We start from the raw sequence: 14,176 nt of genomic DNA on the forward strand, positions 1-14,176 counted from the left end.
GATTACTGGAATGAGCTCGTGTTTCTGTTGGGTGGGCTGAGTGGGTGCCTCCATTGCACTGCCTGGAGGTGGTGAATGGACTGTGCTGGACTCAAGACACAGGAAAGTGGCTGTCCCTTCACAAACAGCTCTGGGGGCAAAAGAGATGGCTTAAATCAGGCTGATAAAGTCAGTGCAGAACCACCAATACTGGGACACTGACAGTGCTGGTCCGGGCCATCCTTGGCATGAGGGGAGGGAGCACTGTGGGCAGCCTTAGCTGGGGCAAGCACCCAGGCACAGGCACATTTACCCTTTTACACATCTACCTGGAGATCTCTGGATGCCCCTGGGACACATTTGGGGTGTGCCTGGGCTGGCAGAGCCCTGCTCAGGCTGTGCAGAGCGAGAGCTGCCTGAGAGCTCCACGCAGAGTCCTAGCTGCTGTTCATGTGCTGTGCATGGCCACAGTCATAATGATTTATCTTTAACTCCTTTAATGTCTGTAGCCAGGTGTCTGTGACAGGCAGTGCTGGGGGGATGTCCTGGGTGCCTGCTGCCTGATCCGGGTGCCAGCACCACCCATGGGGCTCAGGGTCAAGCTCTTGCTGGAGCCTGGGGAATCTGATGATAGACTCATGGAATGGTTTGGATTGGAAGGGGCCTTGAAGCCCATTTCATTCCACTCTGCTGCCGTTGGCAGGGACACCTTCCACCAGACCAGCTTCCTCTAAGCTCTGTCCAGCTTGGCCTCAATGCACTGGTGTTGCCTGAGGATGGGTGGGGGTGTGCTGGGTGGGTGCAGGCTGGTGGGTGTTCTCTCCCTCCACACCAATAAGCTCCAGCAAGGACCAGAAACAGGCTGGCTGCAGCCGCTGGCTTTGGAAAGAGCCTTGGGGACAAATCCTTCTGTTGCAGCAGCCTCTTCTTTTGCCAGACTCCCGTCCCGCTGAGGGCTCCTGGAATTGCTGCCTGTGGGACCAATCCCCACTAATGCCAGAGGGGAGGCTGCAGATCTCCAAAATACATTTTAGAGAGGATGTGTTCAGTCTCTGGGATGAGGTGGGAAAACCCTGGGCTTTACTTCCTTCCCTCCGTGCTCTCTCTGCCTACGGATGGCCGGAGGGGGTTTCTCATGTCTCCCAAGATGATACTTCACTTCTCTGGTGTTTTTACCAGCCCCTCAGCACTTTGGCTCTTGTTACATATTTTAGCTGCTCTGGCTTCTTTGCTGGTTAAAAATGGCAGAAAGAATGCTTTGACCTTGGCCCGTGTGCTGAGAACAGAGCCCAGGCACAAGTTTCTGTATTGGTAATTTCCTTGTGAACGCTCCTGCCTCCTCCCCCTCGTGCTGATCTGCAGAGCAGCATCTACACATCTTCTGACGTGCCATTGGGAGGGCTGGGGCAGAGTATCTCAGCAGTTCCTCTTTCCTCTTGAGACGGGAAAGGAAGAAAGGAATTTCATGCAGATCAGATGAATTGCTTTCATCTAGGAAGTGATGAGGTGCATTAATTGGAAAATGAAATTCCCCTGCAAAGATAACTCAGATGATTTACAGTTTCTCTTGGATCGTGTATGTGCCTGTGCACATTTGTGGATGTTCATCCTCTTCTTTCTGTGAACACCATACACAGAGATTAGTGTATGTGTTCTCTTCTGTATGAGGAACATACCCATCCCTTGCCCTGGGGCCTGCAGCATTCCCTCTGCAGACATGTCCATGGAGAACGGGCGCTGTGGCCTGTGCTGCCCGTGGGGAGGAGGGGTGGCCTTGGCCCCTGGCTGAGGCTCCGTGAGCCTCTGCATGGGCGGCGCAGGGCTCGATGTGAGATTGGCATCGCTCCTTCTCCCCCCTCAGGCACTGAGAACCAGCCCCTCGGGTCACCCTTGGCCCCTCTCCCGCTTTCTGGCAGGGCAGGGCTATGGGGCACCTGTCTATCTTGGGTCCGATGCCTGGAGCTGTGGGGCCGGGGGGACCCGTGACCCCCCCAGGCTGGCTCAGGGCCTCGTCCCCATGTGTGCTCCTGTGCTTCAGGATGTGTGAGGTCATCCCCGTGAACTCACATGGATTTTGTTTTCTGCCTTTCAGTAATTGGTGCCTGTGGTCAAAAAGTCTTTTCCCTGGTAATGGGATCTTCTTGCAAAGAAACCTGTTACTTCCCAGTCTGCTCCCACGTCTCCTGGGAGCATCTTTAAATGGTTAGAAAAACAAGAGCAGCAAAGGCATTTTTTTCCCTTTCTTGTTTACAGCACAGCCTGTGCCAAGTGCTGGGTCCTTGGTTCTGGGCTGTGTCTGGGGTGGCTTTGAAGGGGGAGCAGAGCACAGTGCTGGGACAGAACATCACCCTGGAGCTGTGCCGAGGGTCGGACAGGGCTGAGCTGAGGCAGGAGCTAAGGGGAGCCCAGGGGGCAGTGGTTCTCTCTTTGCTCAGTTCACCCTCCCTTTTGCCACGTGGGTGCTTAAATCCTTGGATTATGGCCTGAATTGAAGCAGTTGTCATATTCAGCATGAATAAGGTGGCAGCCTGGGGTTGGCAGGGTGGCCAGCCAGTCCCTCTGCACGTGATTCCAGTTAATGAAGGGAGCTCAGTGTGTTCTGCAGGATCCCCTGGGATCAGTGGGGATCTGTTAACTACTGGCCATGCTGTGCCCTGACGGCTGGAGGAGAGGATGGGGCTCTGCCCCTGCCCTCCTGGCGTTTCAGAATCGGGGTCAAGGCGGGCGCGCGGCCGCTGTGGCAGGACGTCCTGAGCTGACTATCTTGCTGCTCGCTCAAAGAGACTTCAGAGAACACTCTCAAGGCTGGGAGGCCTAAAATTAGATGTGGCATCTGTGTTTTGGTTTGCAGGCGGGCTTGAAAGAAAACGATTCCTGTCTGCTTTCATTCCTTGCCTGCTCGGGAGAGCACGGCAGAGGAGGAGGGGGTAGGGCTTTGGTCGCCAAACCGCCACGGCTCTCTCTGGGTACTGCTGCCCAGCAGGGCTGGTGAAAGCTCCAATGTGGGTCTGTGGTGATGGAAGGACCTCCCACGCCCGTGGGTCCCTGGCATCAGCCAGCTGCACTGCTGCATCACTGCAGGGCTCTGCCTTCTGTATTTCCCCAGAAATGCTCTCAGCCCCCAAAATGACAGATCTGGCTGTCCCTGCCTGGTGTCACTGAAAGTGCAAACTGGCATCAAAGTTCTGTTTCCCAGTCTATGCTGGGCTGGGATGCCTCAGGTTGGGGGTGCGTGCCAGTAGGGTTGATACCAGCATAGTTGGCTGTCCATCCATCCATCCATCCATCCATCCATCCATCCATCCATCCATCCATCCATCCATCCATCCATCCAGGCCTTGCTGAGGGGCCAGTCTTGTGCCATTCCTGCCCCAGCCTTGCCCCACTCCTGCCCCGGTCCTGCTGCAGCTGACAGGTATGGGCAGCTGTGAGCTTTGGGCACGCTGGGAAGGCCAGGCCATGGAGCAGGAGGACCCACTGGATGTGAGCTGGTGGCCATGGGTTGCTGAGGAATTTGCCTCTATGTTGCCTGTGCTGCTGAGATCGGTGCTAAGAGTGCCAGGGAGACCTGGCACTAAGTAGGTGAAACCTTGGTTATAATTAGTGTGTTTATGCTGTCTGGGATGACTCACAGCACGATCCGCTTGGGGGGTGCAGGAACATGATAGTGTTGCACAAGTTGTGAAGTCTCCTTCAGAAACCCAATGCTTTGCCAGCAGAGCTGAAGGGAAATTCTGCAGATAGAGCTTATATCCATTTCCAGACATAATAAGGAAAAGGATTTTTATGCCTCTGCAGTTGTGTCTCTGAAAAGGTTTGGTCTTGTTATAAACATGCCTAAAAATAACCCTAAAAATTCTGCTGGTAAGTTGTGGGACCAGCAGTGCAGAGCCACCGCAGTGAGCCCTGGCATCCCTCCTGTGAGAGGGGTGGGAGCGGGGGCTGCTCCCTGAGATGGGAGGTTCTGCTTCTTCCTCTCATGCCTGTCCATCCCCAGGGCTCTGTGCCAGGGGGAGAGTGCTGGCTCATGCCGTGTGCCTCCCCGGGCGGGTGCCAAATCCGTGGTATTTGTGGTCTCCTCGTGTTTCCACGCTGGGTCCCGCCCTTGTTGCCATCTGACTGTTTTTGCCTCATGCTTCATCCAGTGGAGAAATGAAAATGCAGAATTTGTAGCACTGGTTTCCGTAGCAATAATCCCACTGCCAAAGAAGTGGGGAAAATATTTTGTGTTTTAAATATCTGTGTCTGGGAATGAATCCTGGCATCCCTCAGCAGCCCAGGTGGGAGCTGACCACTGACCTCCGACTACCAGCACCACCTGATCCTTTTTGCCAAGTTAAATTCCAAATACCTTTGGAGTTCTGTGTGACACTGGAATTGTTTCACCTTGAGTTTCTCTCGGCAGCACTGTACCACATGCTGTGGTTAGCTGGGGGACTACGGGGACACCCTGTCCCAGTAGCATCCTCCTCCGGGGCGTGGGCAGAGGTGCAGTGCCCTGGTCCCTGCAGAGGGATGGCTGCAGGGGCCAGCGTGGCTCTTGGGAAGATCCAGCGTGCCCTGAGGTGATCCCAGTGGGGGCTCGGGGGGGGGGGGGGGGGTGAGGTGCTTGAGAGTTGGCTGCCTGGATGTGCTGCCCACGGGCTGGAGGTGACGGGGAGTGCTGTGCCGATGGCCCCCAGCAGGATGCGGGCCCAGGGGTCCTTTCCGTGTCGGAAGGCTGGTGAATGCGGCTGCAGTGCTCGTCCTGCTGCCTAGAAGGTGCACTTGGGTTGGAGAGCAGAGCTGAGCAGAGTAGAGCTGAGCAGAGCAGAGCTGAGAAGGGAGTCTGCATGAGGCACTGACATCAGTCCCCGTCCTGCCCGTGCCATCCGTGCCCCATCATCCCACCCTCCGGCAGCTGCTGGGTTCAGTCTGGGACACGATGGTGCCTCGTTGATTGGCCAAGTGGTTTGTGGAAATACCTCAAGGCCACGTGACTGGTTCACCCAAGGTGCTGTGCCTCGTGGCTGGACACCGGTCCAGTGTTCTGTTCCTCTGGAGATCTGCCCAGCACACTGACTGTTGGAAAAGCCACCAAGAACTTGCATCCCCTGTTCCAGAGTGTTTCATAAGCATCATTCCCTCTTCTGGAGGGTTTCATAAGCATCACTGTGCTTTGTTTTGAGAGAGGGAAAGGTAGAATTCCTCCTACAGGCACAGATGTTGGTACGTGGCATTACAAGCCCACGGTACCCTGGACAATTTCCTGGGAACTGTAAGCCTGTACCCTGTCTGGAATCATGGCCGTGTCTCTTGGAGCATGAAATATATGGATCAAGTATCTCATTATTTGTGATTTTCTTTACAGGCACATTTTCTTTTTGTCAGCAGAGGAGATGGATTTGAGAATGGAAGTTTATGGTGTGGATTAAACTAACTGCATAAATATCAATCAGGACAGACTGTCTCCTTGGGAACTAAGTAGGGCTCTCTGGGTACCAAGGACACCAAGGTCCTGTCCTTGGTGACTCCAGGTGACTCTGCAGTCACCAGGAGGATACAGTGTAGGACACTGGTGCTCCTCAAGGCTGCAGCCTGCCCGTGCTGCTTCTCATTTCCTTTTTGTCCCCTTCGTGCTTTGTAATCAGGTGAGTTCCCATCTGAAGTGACCTTGCGATGCACTTGTGCTATCTCTTTTTGTAGGTACCTGCTCTGTCTGGGGAAATCAGTTCTTCTCTGAGCTGATTTATTTAAGCTGCTCCCTGAGCTCCTGGCTGGAGCTCAGGTTTCAAGGCAGAAGTCTTGGTCTCAGCTGTACCCCAATGCAGGCAGCACCTCTGCCACAGCCACTGGTGAGGTGCAGAGGCTGCAGGGTGGCTTTGCCCGGGCTTTGCATTCCAGATGTAGCAAACTCACCACCTTTCACCTTTATAACCTCCTTTTCCACTTCTTCCTTAGGGATGACTGAAAGGTGAGAGCCCAGGATTGCTGTTAAATGAGGAGCCTCCCCAGAGGTCTGGGTTATGCTGTGGCTCTGCCATCCATCCCATCAAAGGGCCTGCAGTGCCTTGGCCAGTCAGGTTGGCAGGTTGGGGCTGTCTCCTGAGAGCAGGACAAACAGTGGCTGGCTCCATGCAGCAGCAGGCTGGAGCAGCCTTAGTGCACAGCAGAGGAGAACAGGAGGGAAAAGAGCCAGGGACAGGGGGTGGGGAGGCTTCAACTGCAGTGGGGATCCGCCATGTGAAAAATAAACTGTCAAAATAAATAAACAGTGCATTTGAAAAGAGAAAACAGAGTTTAATTTGGAGATTTGAGAAGGGATTTGTGCAGCTGTACTTGTGGAAGCTGTTTGTGCCCCCGAGGCTGGAAGGCAGTGCCAGGACTGGAGAGCCCAGCCTGCTCCTGAGAGCTGTTGGTGGAAGGACCTTCTTCTTCTCCAAAGCATTTTCCTCCAGCCAGCCCCCCTTGCTGGGATGTTTGAAAAATCCGTTGTCATCTGCTAATATTTATTTTATTAAATCTGGTGATGATCCAGTTCTCATGTGTGTTTACCAGGCCTGTGGCTCACACTGTGCCCTTCTCTGCTCTCAGATGCTATTGTACCTCTGTTGCCAGCCATCACACATGAAAACAAGGCACGGGCAGATTGGAAACACACTCAAGGCTATTTAGAAGAAAGGAAATAAAATCAGTGTCCACGGCTGCATAGATTGAATTGCTCACAGCATTTTAACAGATGAGATGCTTTAAAGTTTCCCTGCAGCCCTTGTTATGTGGGTGAGCATGGTATGGTGGCTGCAGGCACAGGCTCAGCTCAGCACTGGCTGGAGCCAGTGGCAGCCAAATGGCAGTGCAAGGGGACATGAGGATGTGCCCGAAGTCAGCAGTTGTGCCCTTTGCTGGGCATGGGTCTGGCCCCTCAGTGTGAGTCACAGACCTTCGGCCAGGCAGGAGGGAAAGCTACTTAGTTTTAATACTACATTTGAGGATGTCATGCACAGGCAATGCCTTTTTAAAGGCAGCACTTCTTCCTGGCAACATTAGAGTGTCTCAGAATTGACAGTGGTTGAAATGACTGGAGAGGGTTCTGTGTCACCTGAGTTCACGTGTGAGTGCTGGCTCAGTTCTGGGCTCAGCGTCCTCCTGAGCATGATAGACAGGTTTTGGACAGAGTGTGATGAAGGTGCAAACCCCTTACCCCTTTCCCTGGAGGGCAAGGTGTGGGACCAGCATGCACTACTCCAGGGTTCCTGTGCCAGATGTGCCAGGGTGCATGGCAGCTGCCATCACTTTGTCCTGATCTGGCCTGGGGTGGGAAGTCACAGGCAAGGGGACAGTTGTGCCCTGTACTGGCTGTTGCTGAGACAGAAACTTCCTTTGTGGGTCAGAAGTGGTTGGCTCCTCTCTTACCTGTGCTTGCTCTTGGCTTTCTGGATGTGTTGTGAAATGTGGCTGCTTGGTGAAATTTAACTAATGACAAACACATGCTTGCATTGCAAAATGATCATTTCTACTCCCCAGAAACATTTGCACATGGCAGGAGCTCAATAAACTCTCCATTTCCTTACAGAAGCCTTCTCAAACAACAGTAAAGCTCTTCCTACAGCTGTAGGAGAGATCCCGAGGTTGTTTTTCCCGCCGTGAAAGCCGGCGAGCTCCTTTGTGAGAGCCCTGACCTTGGCCTGTGCCGGGCCCGGCATCGCCGCCCGCTGCCACCGGCCCAGTTGTGTCTGTGCCGGCCGCTATCGCCCTGCCGGGGCGGGCTGGCATCGCCATGCACCACACCACTGCAGAGTCCCCCACAACACTCTCGGGGCTTGGTTTGGTTCCACGTCAGCACTCCTGCGGCTCTGGGGGTGGGTGCAGCCAGCAGGGACCCACAGGGTACATATTTCCACCTGGAGAAAAGGTGGCAAGCCAGCTGCTGAGCCAGCCTCCTGTCCCTCGAGTGCCCTACGCGGGGGCAAGGGGCTGGCACCCTGGGGCAGGTGGCACCTGAGGCTCTGCCCAGAGTGCTGCTGGCCCCTGAAACCTCCCCAGGCACCTGTTTGGCTCATTGCAGTGTTATTTATTACTTGCACATTCTGAGAACGCCCTGGAAATGTCTCTTGGAAACTGGAAACTGGATCGTTAAGGCAACCATTAGCACAGCTCACTCTGAGTTGCCCACATTTTAAATTACGTTTTTCTTGCAATTCTCTCTCTCTAAAAATAAAAAAGAAAAGGCAAATTGGCATCATTTTAAAATCGAGGGTGTCCCTGGGCAGGTCGTTCAGCTCTGGGCAGTGGCTGCCAGTGGGGAAGGTGTGGGAGGCAGCTGGGAATCGTGTCAGTGCTGCAGGGCCCATGGCCGAGCTGCTCCCCACCTGCCGGAACACCATCTCCTGCCCCATGGGACTGCCCACACCCCACGGGCAGGAGCCTTACCCACAGGAGCCTGTCCCATGGCCCAGAACCACCTTCCATGTCTGCCAGCACCCTCCAGGCTCCATCCCTTGGCAGCAATGGGGCAAGGGTGACTGAGCACAGAGGGAGTGTGGGGAGCCCTGCCCAGCCCCAACCCTGGCACGAGCACACGCGAGGGGCACGCTCCATACACACCTGCTGGAAGGTGTATCTGTACTTGCACAACTCTTCCTGTGCAGAAACAGCTCTTTAAAACCTGTTTCAGAAGCCACTCCATTTTGAACCTGCTTTCAGTTTTAGATAATTAATCCTCAAAAACCCCAGGGTGTTCTGGGGGGTCCTGTGTCTGTCGTCAGGACAGCTGCTGTGAGAAGCTCTGCTGCTTGTGGCACACATGGTGCTGAGCATGGGGAAGAGAACATGGAAGCCTTATGGAAACAGGGAAATATGCACTGTCAGATTTCCAACTGCACAGGGGGGAAAAGAGAGGGGTCTTTAGCAGAAAGGTCTGGTTCTGTGGGAATCTAAAACATGCTGGGGAAATAAGACATTTTTAGCCAAGCTTTTTTATGTGCTGCTGGTATTCCTCAGTAGGGTCTGCTCCCCAGCAGCCCCTCACACTGAGTGCCAGGGCTCTGTGGCACAGGGTGGCGGTGTGGGAGGATGCGGGGGTGCCCTGGGACAGGGTGGTGGGATCATGCCAGGAGGATGGGCGGTATGCCAGGGAAGCTGAGACAGGGAGACGTTGCTTGCATCAGGACTAGGCTGTGGCAGTCACAGTGCATCCAATTGTGTCTTCATTTAATCAGTAATTCAAGAAAAGTCTTGGAAATGGAGATGGTTGAGGAATGGTGGTTGAGCAGCATCTACAGACAAGTTTCTGGTTGCTGCTGGCAAAGAGATGAGAAATCACTCAAAAGGTTTCTGCTTTAAGCACTGAGGGTGAAATTGCTGCTCCAGTTACTGACCTGCAACTGAGGTGGGGTCTGCACAGCTCCCAGGGAGGGAAAGGAGGGAGCAGGACTGCAGGGGGACAGACAGGCAGCGAGGTCAGAGCAAGGTGACCCTGCAGACTGAGATCACCAGTGGCTGTCTCCTGTTGTGCTTTAATCCCAAGGTGTGAGGGGCTTGGAGATGAGCCATCCAGGGCTTGGAAAAGAGCTGTCCTTTGGCAAAGAGCCCTGCCCACTGTGACAGGCACACCACACTGGTCCTCTGGAGATAGCCTGGTCTTGGGTTGGAGTTGAGCATCCCAGCTCATATAAAAACCATTTAAAACCTCTCTCTCCTCAGTTTAATTTATGTCTTTCAGGAAGCAGAACAGGAGGGGATGGATAATCTGGACTAATAAAGCAGCTCTTGTTATCAGAATTAGAATATCTAAGGAAAAAATCTGTTTTCAGTGGGTTTGGGGTTTACTGTGGGCCCAAGTGGGGCTTTTCTGGGTATAAAGGTTTTTTCCAAGAAGTCCCATCTTTGTTACATTCACTGTTGATGCAATCTGATTTCTCAGAACCCACCTGAAAGCAACAAACAACACCAGAAACCAAAAGGGATCTAATTTTTACTCAAAAGTTGCAGTGACCTGCAGACTGTTAGAAGCTAATTGCCTCATCCAGCGGTTGGAGAAAAAGCAAGTTTTAGCAAATAACTCAATGTGCTCCTGCTCCCCAGACTGCCTGGGCATGCTGGCTCCTGATTTGGATAAGCCCCTCCTGCTGCCATGTCCTCTGGAAAAGCAGCTTCTCCATGGATTTGATCAAAGAGATCAGATCAGGGTGGGGAGGGGGTCAGCAGGAGGGTGCCAGCCGAGAGGGGAGGATGTGGGTGTGTTTGGGGAGGGGGGTGGGCTCTCGGGACATCTCAGCTGGGTGGTTCACGTGGCATTAGGCAGTTGGCAGCACTGCAATCTGCCTTGTTTAGTGTACGAGCTTCCTTACAGAAGCCAGAATTCCATGGGCACTGCAACAGCCCGTCTCAGTCGCCTTCTCTCTCTAGGCTGTGCTGTCACTTTGTCACACATTGTCACACACTGCACCCGGGGCAGTGTCAGGAGGGGCACCTGGCATGGTCTCTCCATGGTCAGAGCCAAGTTTGGCTCAGTCCTTGCTCACCTGCTTGCTGCTCAGTGCTTGGCTTGTTCATCCCCTCAGTTTTGGGTTTGCCATGAGGGTTCTCCCAGGCCCCGTTGCGATGCTCCCTGTAGCTTGTCTTGACCACACTTGCTGACCCTTCCCTTGTTCTCTCTGTTTTATGCTGCAGGTTGGAGACTGGCCGTGACCATGTCCTGCCCATTGACTATTACTTCCCACCTCAGAAGACCTGCCTGATCTGTGGAGATGAAGCGTCCGGGTGCCATTACGGAGCCCTCACGTGTGGGAGCTGCAAAGTCTTCTTCAAACGGGCGGCTGAAGGTAATGGGGCAGAGAGGAGGAAGGTCACTGCCACAGCGTGTGGTGGGGTTCTAAGACCTCTTAAACCAGGAAAGGAGAAAAATCCGGGATAAATTGATTTCTTTGTCCTGCGTTTGTCATTCCACATTACAGATTGCCCTCAAAAGGTAGCCAAACCAGTTTGCCAAAACACTATTCTTTTCAGTGGCATTGAGCAACTTGGTCTAGTGGAAGGTGTCGCTTCTCATGGCAGGGTTGTGGAACAAGATGGTCTTTAATGTCCCTTCCAACCCAAACCCTTCTGTGATTCCATGATTATCCGAAGTGACCTAGTGAGTCCCCAGAGCAGTCAGTTCCTGCTTCTCCTCTTGACTCTCCGGAGTTCTTTAAGCTCCCATCAGCCCACCTGCGATTTCAGACCCACAGCTCCAAATTTGGGGAAGGCTTTTCCTCTCCTGCATCCCTTTCAGAGGGTCACTTTTGTCAATGCTTGCAAAACAGCACAACTGTCTGTCCTTGAGGAGCTGTGCTCTGACCTCGGGGTCCGTGATCCTTAACCCAGCCCCTGAGAGAGCAACTCCTCCTTCGTGTCCAGCTCTGTAGTTCCAGGCTCTCCAGCACTATGCATGAGCCCAAATGTTTCCTCTCAACGGCAAGGTCTTTGCACCATCTCTCCTCGGGAAAGAGCATGCAGAAGGACCAAGCCCAGCTGTTTCCTTGGGCTGTGGCTCAGCAATGTCTGGTTTCTGCTTGCAGTTCATAGTTGTGGTTCCTTGGCAGCAGTGAGAGTCTCTGTTGTGGAAGATTAACTGTCCAGCAATGCAACGTGCCCGTAATCACTCATTGGGCTTGCTTTCAGGAGTGATGAACCAGCACAAGCACCACTTCCTTGGTGCTAACACAATTTCCATGGTGCATGCTGTTGGCAGCCAGTGTCACCAGCCATGGTGTCCCTGGGAGAGGAAGGCCCCGTGGTCCTCGGCTGGCAGCAGTGATGGGGACAGAGCTTCTGTCTCACTGGCACCTCCCCGTGTGCCCACCCCCTCCCCTCTGAGCAGAGGTCCCACTCTGGGGGTCCTCACCTGCTGTTGTCAGAGTGATGCTTCCAGATCAATTATCATTATCCTGCCTGGGTTTGGAGTGTGCCAGGAGCCAACTTGCCAGTGCTGGTTTAGGGAAGAATGGGAGCTGTGCCACAGGGGACATCAGTGTCCTGTTGCCAGAAAGGGCGGTCAAATAATAGTTAATAAATTTGGCATATTTCTCCCAAGTAAATCATTTGCAGATCTGTCTCTGCTGCACATCAGTCTGTGTCAGGCCAAGTGGGTTGGCTTATGCAGCCAGAGTAAATAACAGATGCTTGTTTAAGTCAGCAAGTTGTTGTTGATTTATAGTAAGTGGAGTCTTGGCTCTCAGTCAGACAAACTGTCTGTGGCTTGGTGCTGGAGCTGCAGTCCCCCAGCACTGGGTGGGCTCTGTCCTGTGGGTGACAGGGGATGGAGGTGCCCACAGGGCAGAGGGGCAGCCTGGGCTGCTCACACTGCTCCACAGGCATGTGCTGTGGGGTTGTTCCCTTTCCTGATTGTGTTATATCATTAATTTAAATGGTATTTATGCCTCTTCCTGGTTCTTCAACCTTGCAGTATGGCAGAGGGTTAAAAGTGTTTGGCCATGATGGAATCAGACAACAGCTCTTTGGCCTGGAGTCACGTGTGTGTGCAGGGAGGGGCAGGGGCACCTGCTGGAGTGTAAGCTTTCATCTTATGTTACCCTGAGGTACATGGATAGTCTTTTTTGGGGGGGAGAAACAATAAATCAGGCTCAATTATAGGTACTGAATGCAGGGCAGGGGCAGGCTTTTGTCCTAACTCCTGCCTGATGACCGTCCAGCCAGATCGTTCCTTCTCAAAGCTGAGGAGCAGTATTCAAAGCTGATATTTCAGTGCATTCTCATGGTTTGAAGTCCATAAAATGCATCTCTGGAAACCTTGGGTCACCCTTGGAGGCTTTACAACAGCAGATCAGAACATTTCCCCATGAGAAAAGAAATCTGTTACTTTCCTGGTGCGGGACCTGTTACCTTCCTGGTGCTGGTGTCAAACTGCAGCTGCTGATGGAGGGAGCAGCAGGGGGCTGGGAGTGGAGCAGCACAAACAGCACCTTGGGAGGGAGGGAAATAGCTGGCCACATTGTTTCTCTTTTATTATATTCTCCTAACATAATACTGAACCTATCTGGCAGGGATCCGGGCATATTTAATCACAGTTTGTCCGGAAGGATCCTGGGGGACACAGTATCGAAAGTTTTACTGAAATCCAAAAAGATCCCATCAGCTGGCTTCCCTTGATCAGCCAGGCGGGTCACCTTGTCATAGAAGGAAATCAGGTCTGATAAGCAGGACTTTCCTCTCATGAAGCTGTGGTGGCTGTGACCAATTACTGTGTTGTCTTTCAGGTGTTTTTCAACACCTCCTGGAATAATCTCCGCAACTTTACCAGGCACTGAAGTGAGACTGACAGGCCTGGAGTTTCCAGGGTCCTCCTTCTTGCCCTCCTTGAAAACTGGGACACCTTTTACCAGCTTCCAGTCAGCTAGGACCTCCCTGGATTCCCAAGACCACTCAAAAATCTTTGAGAGAGGTTTTGTGATGATATCAGCAGCTCTTTGAGGATTCTGTGATGAATCCCATCAGGCCCCAGAGATTTGTAGGCATCCGGCTGGAGCAGCAGATCCTGCACGATTTCAGGCTCGACTGGGAGTTGATCATTCTCGCAGTCATGGTCCTGCAGCTCAGGGCACTGAGACCCCCTTGGTCCATCATCTGTGTTGAAGACAAAGGCAAAGAAAGCATTAAACACATCTGCCTTGTCTCTGTCCCTGTGTGGGAGGTGACCACCCTCATCCTGGAACAGTGATGATATTGCCTATTGACATTAATACATTTGAAAAAATTCTTTTTATTGTCCCCCACATTTCTGGCAGCTTCAAATCCAGTTAAGCTTTGGCCACACAGATTTTCTCCCTATAGTGGCAAGCTCTATATTCTGTATTCTATATTCTGACTCTGTATTCTTTCCATGTCACTTGACCTTGCTTCCCCTGGGCACACAACTTCCTTTTTTGCCTTATCTCTGAGAGAAGATCCCTGTTCAGCCAAGCCAGCCTTCTGCCTCACCTGCTTGACTTCCAGCATTTGGGAATTGCTGCTCCTGTGCCCTGAGGTGATGATGTTTAAAACGTGCCTGGCAGTGATGGACCCCAGCACCTGCAAAAACATTTTCCCAGGGAACCTTCCTTACTAATTCCCTGAGAAGCCTGAATTCTGCTCTTCTCATGTCCAGAGTGGAGGTTTTGCTGGAACCTTTCTTTCTGGCAACAGAGATTTTAAACTTGATCACTTTCATGCTCACTGTGGC

General features: G+C 52.8%; 1 protein-coding gene across 1 annotated transcript in view; it reads left to right on the forward strand.

Moving 5' to 3' along the window:
* Positions 1–14,176, forward strand: part of AR (androgen receptor) — a 45,212-nt gene that overhangs the window by 9,331 nt on the left and 21,705 nt on the right. Inside the window, exon 2 of the mRNA XM_064669525.1 lies at positions 10,630–10,781. Coding sequence (XP_064525595.1) covers positions 10,630–10,781 — 152 coding nt within the window. The remainder of the gene's footprint in view (positions 1–10,629; positions 10,782–14,176) is intronic.

The sequence above is a fragment of the Pseudopipra pipra genome, chromosome 13 (genome assembly GCF_036250125.1).
Source record: "Pseudopipra pipra isolate bDixPip1 chromosome 13, bDixPip1.hap1, whole genome shotgun sequence".
In the NCBI taxonomy this organism is placed as follows: domain Eukaryota; kingdom Metazoa; phylum Chordata; class Aves; order Passeriformes; family Pipridae; genus Pseudopipra; species Pseudopipra pipra.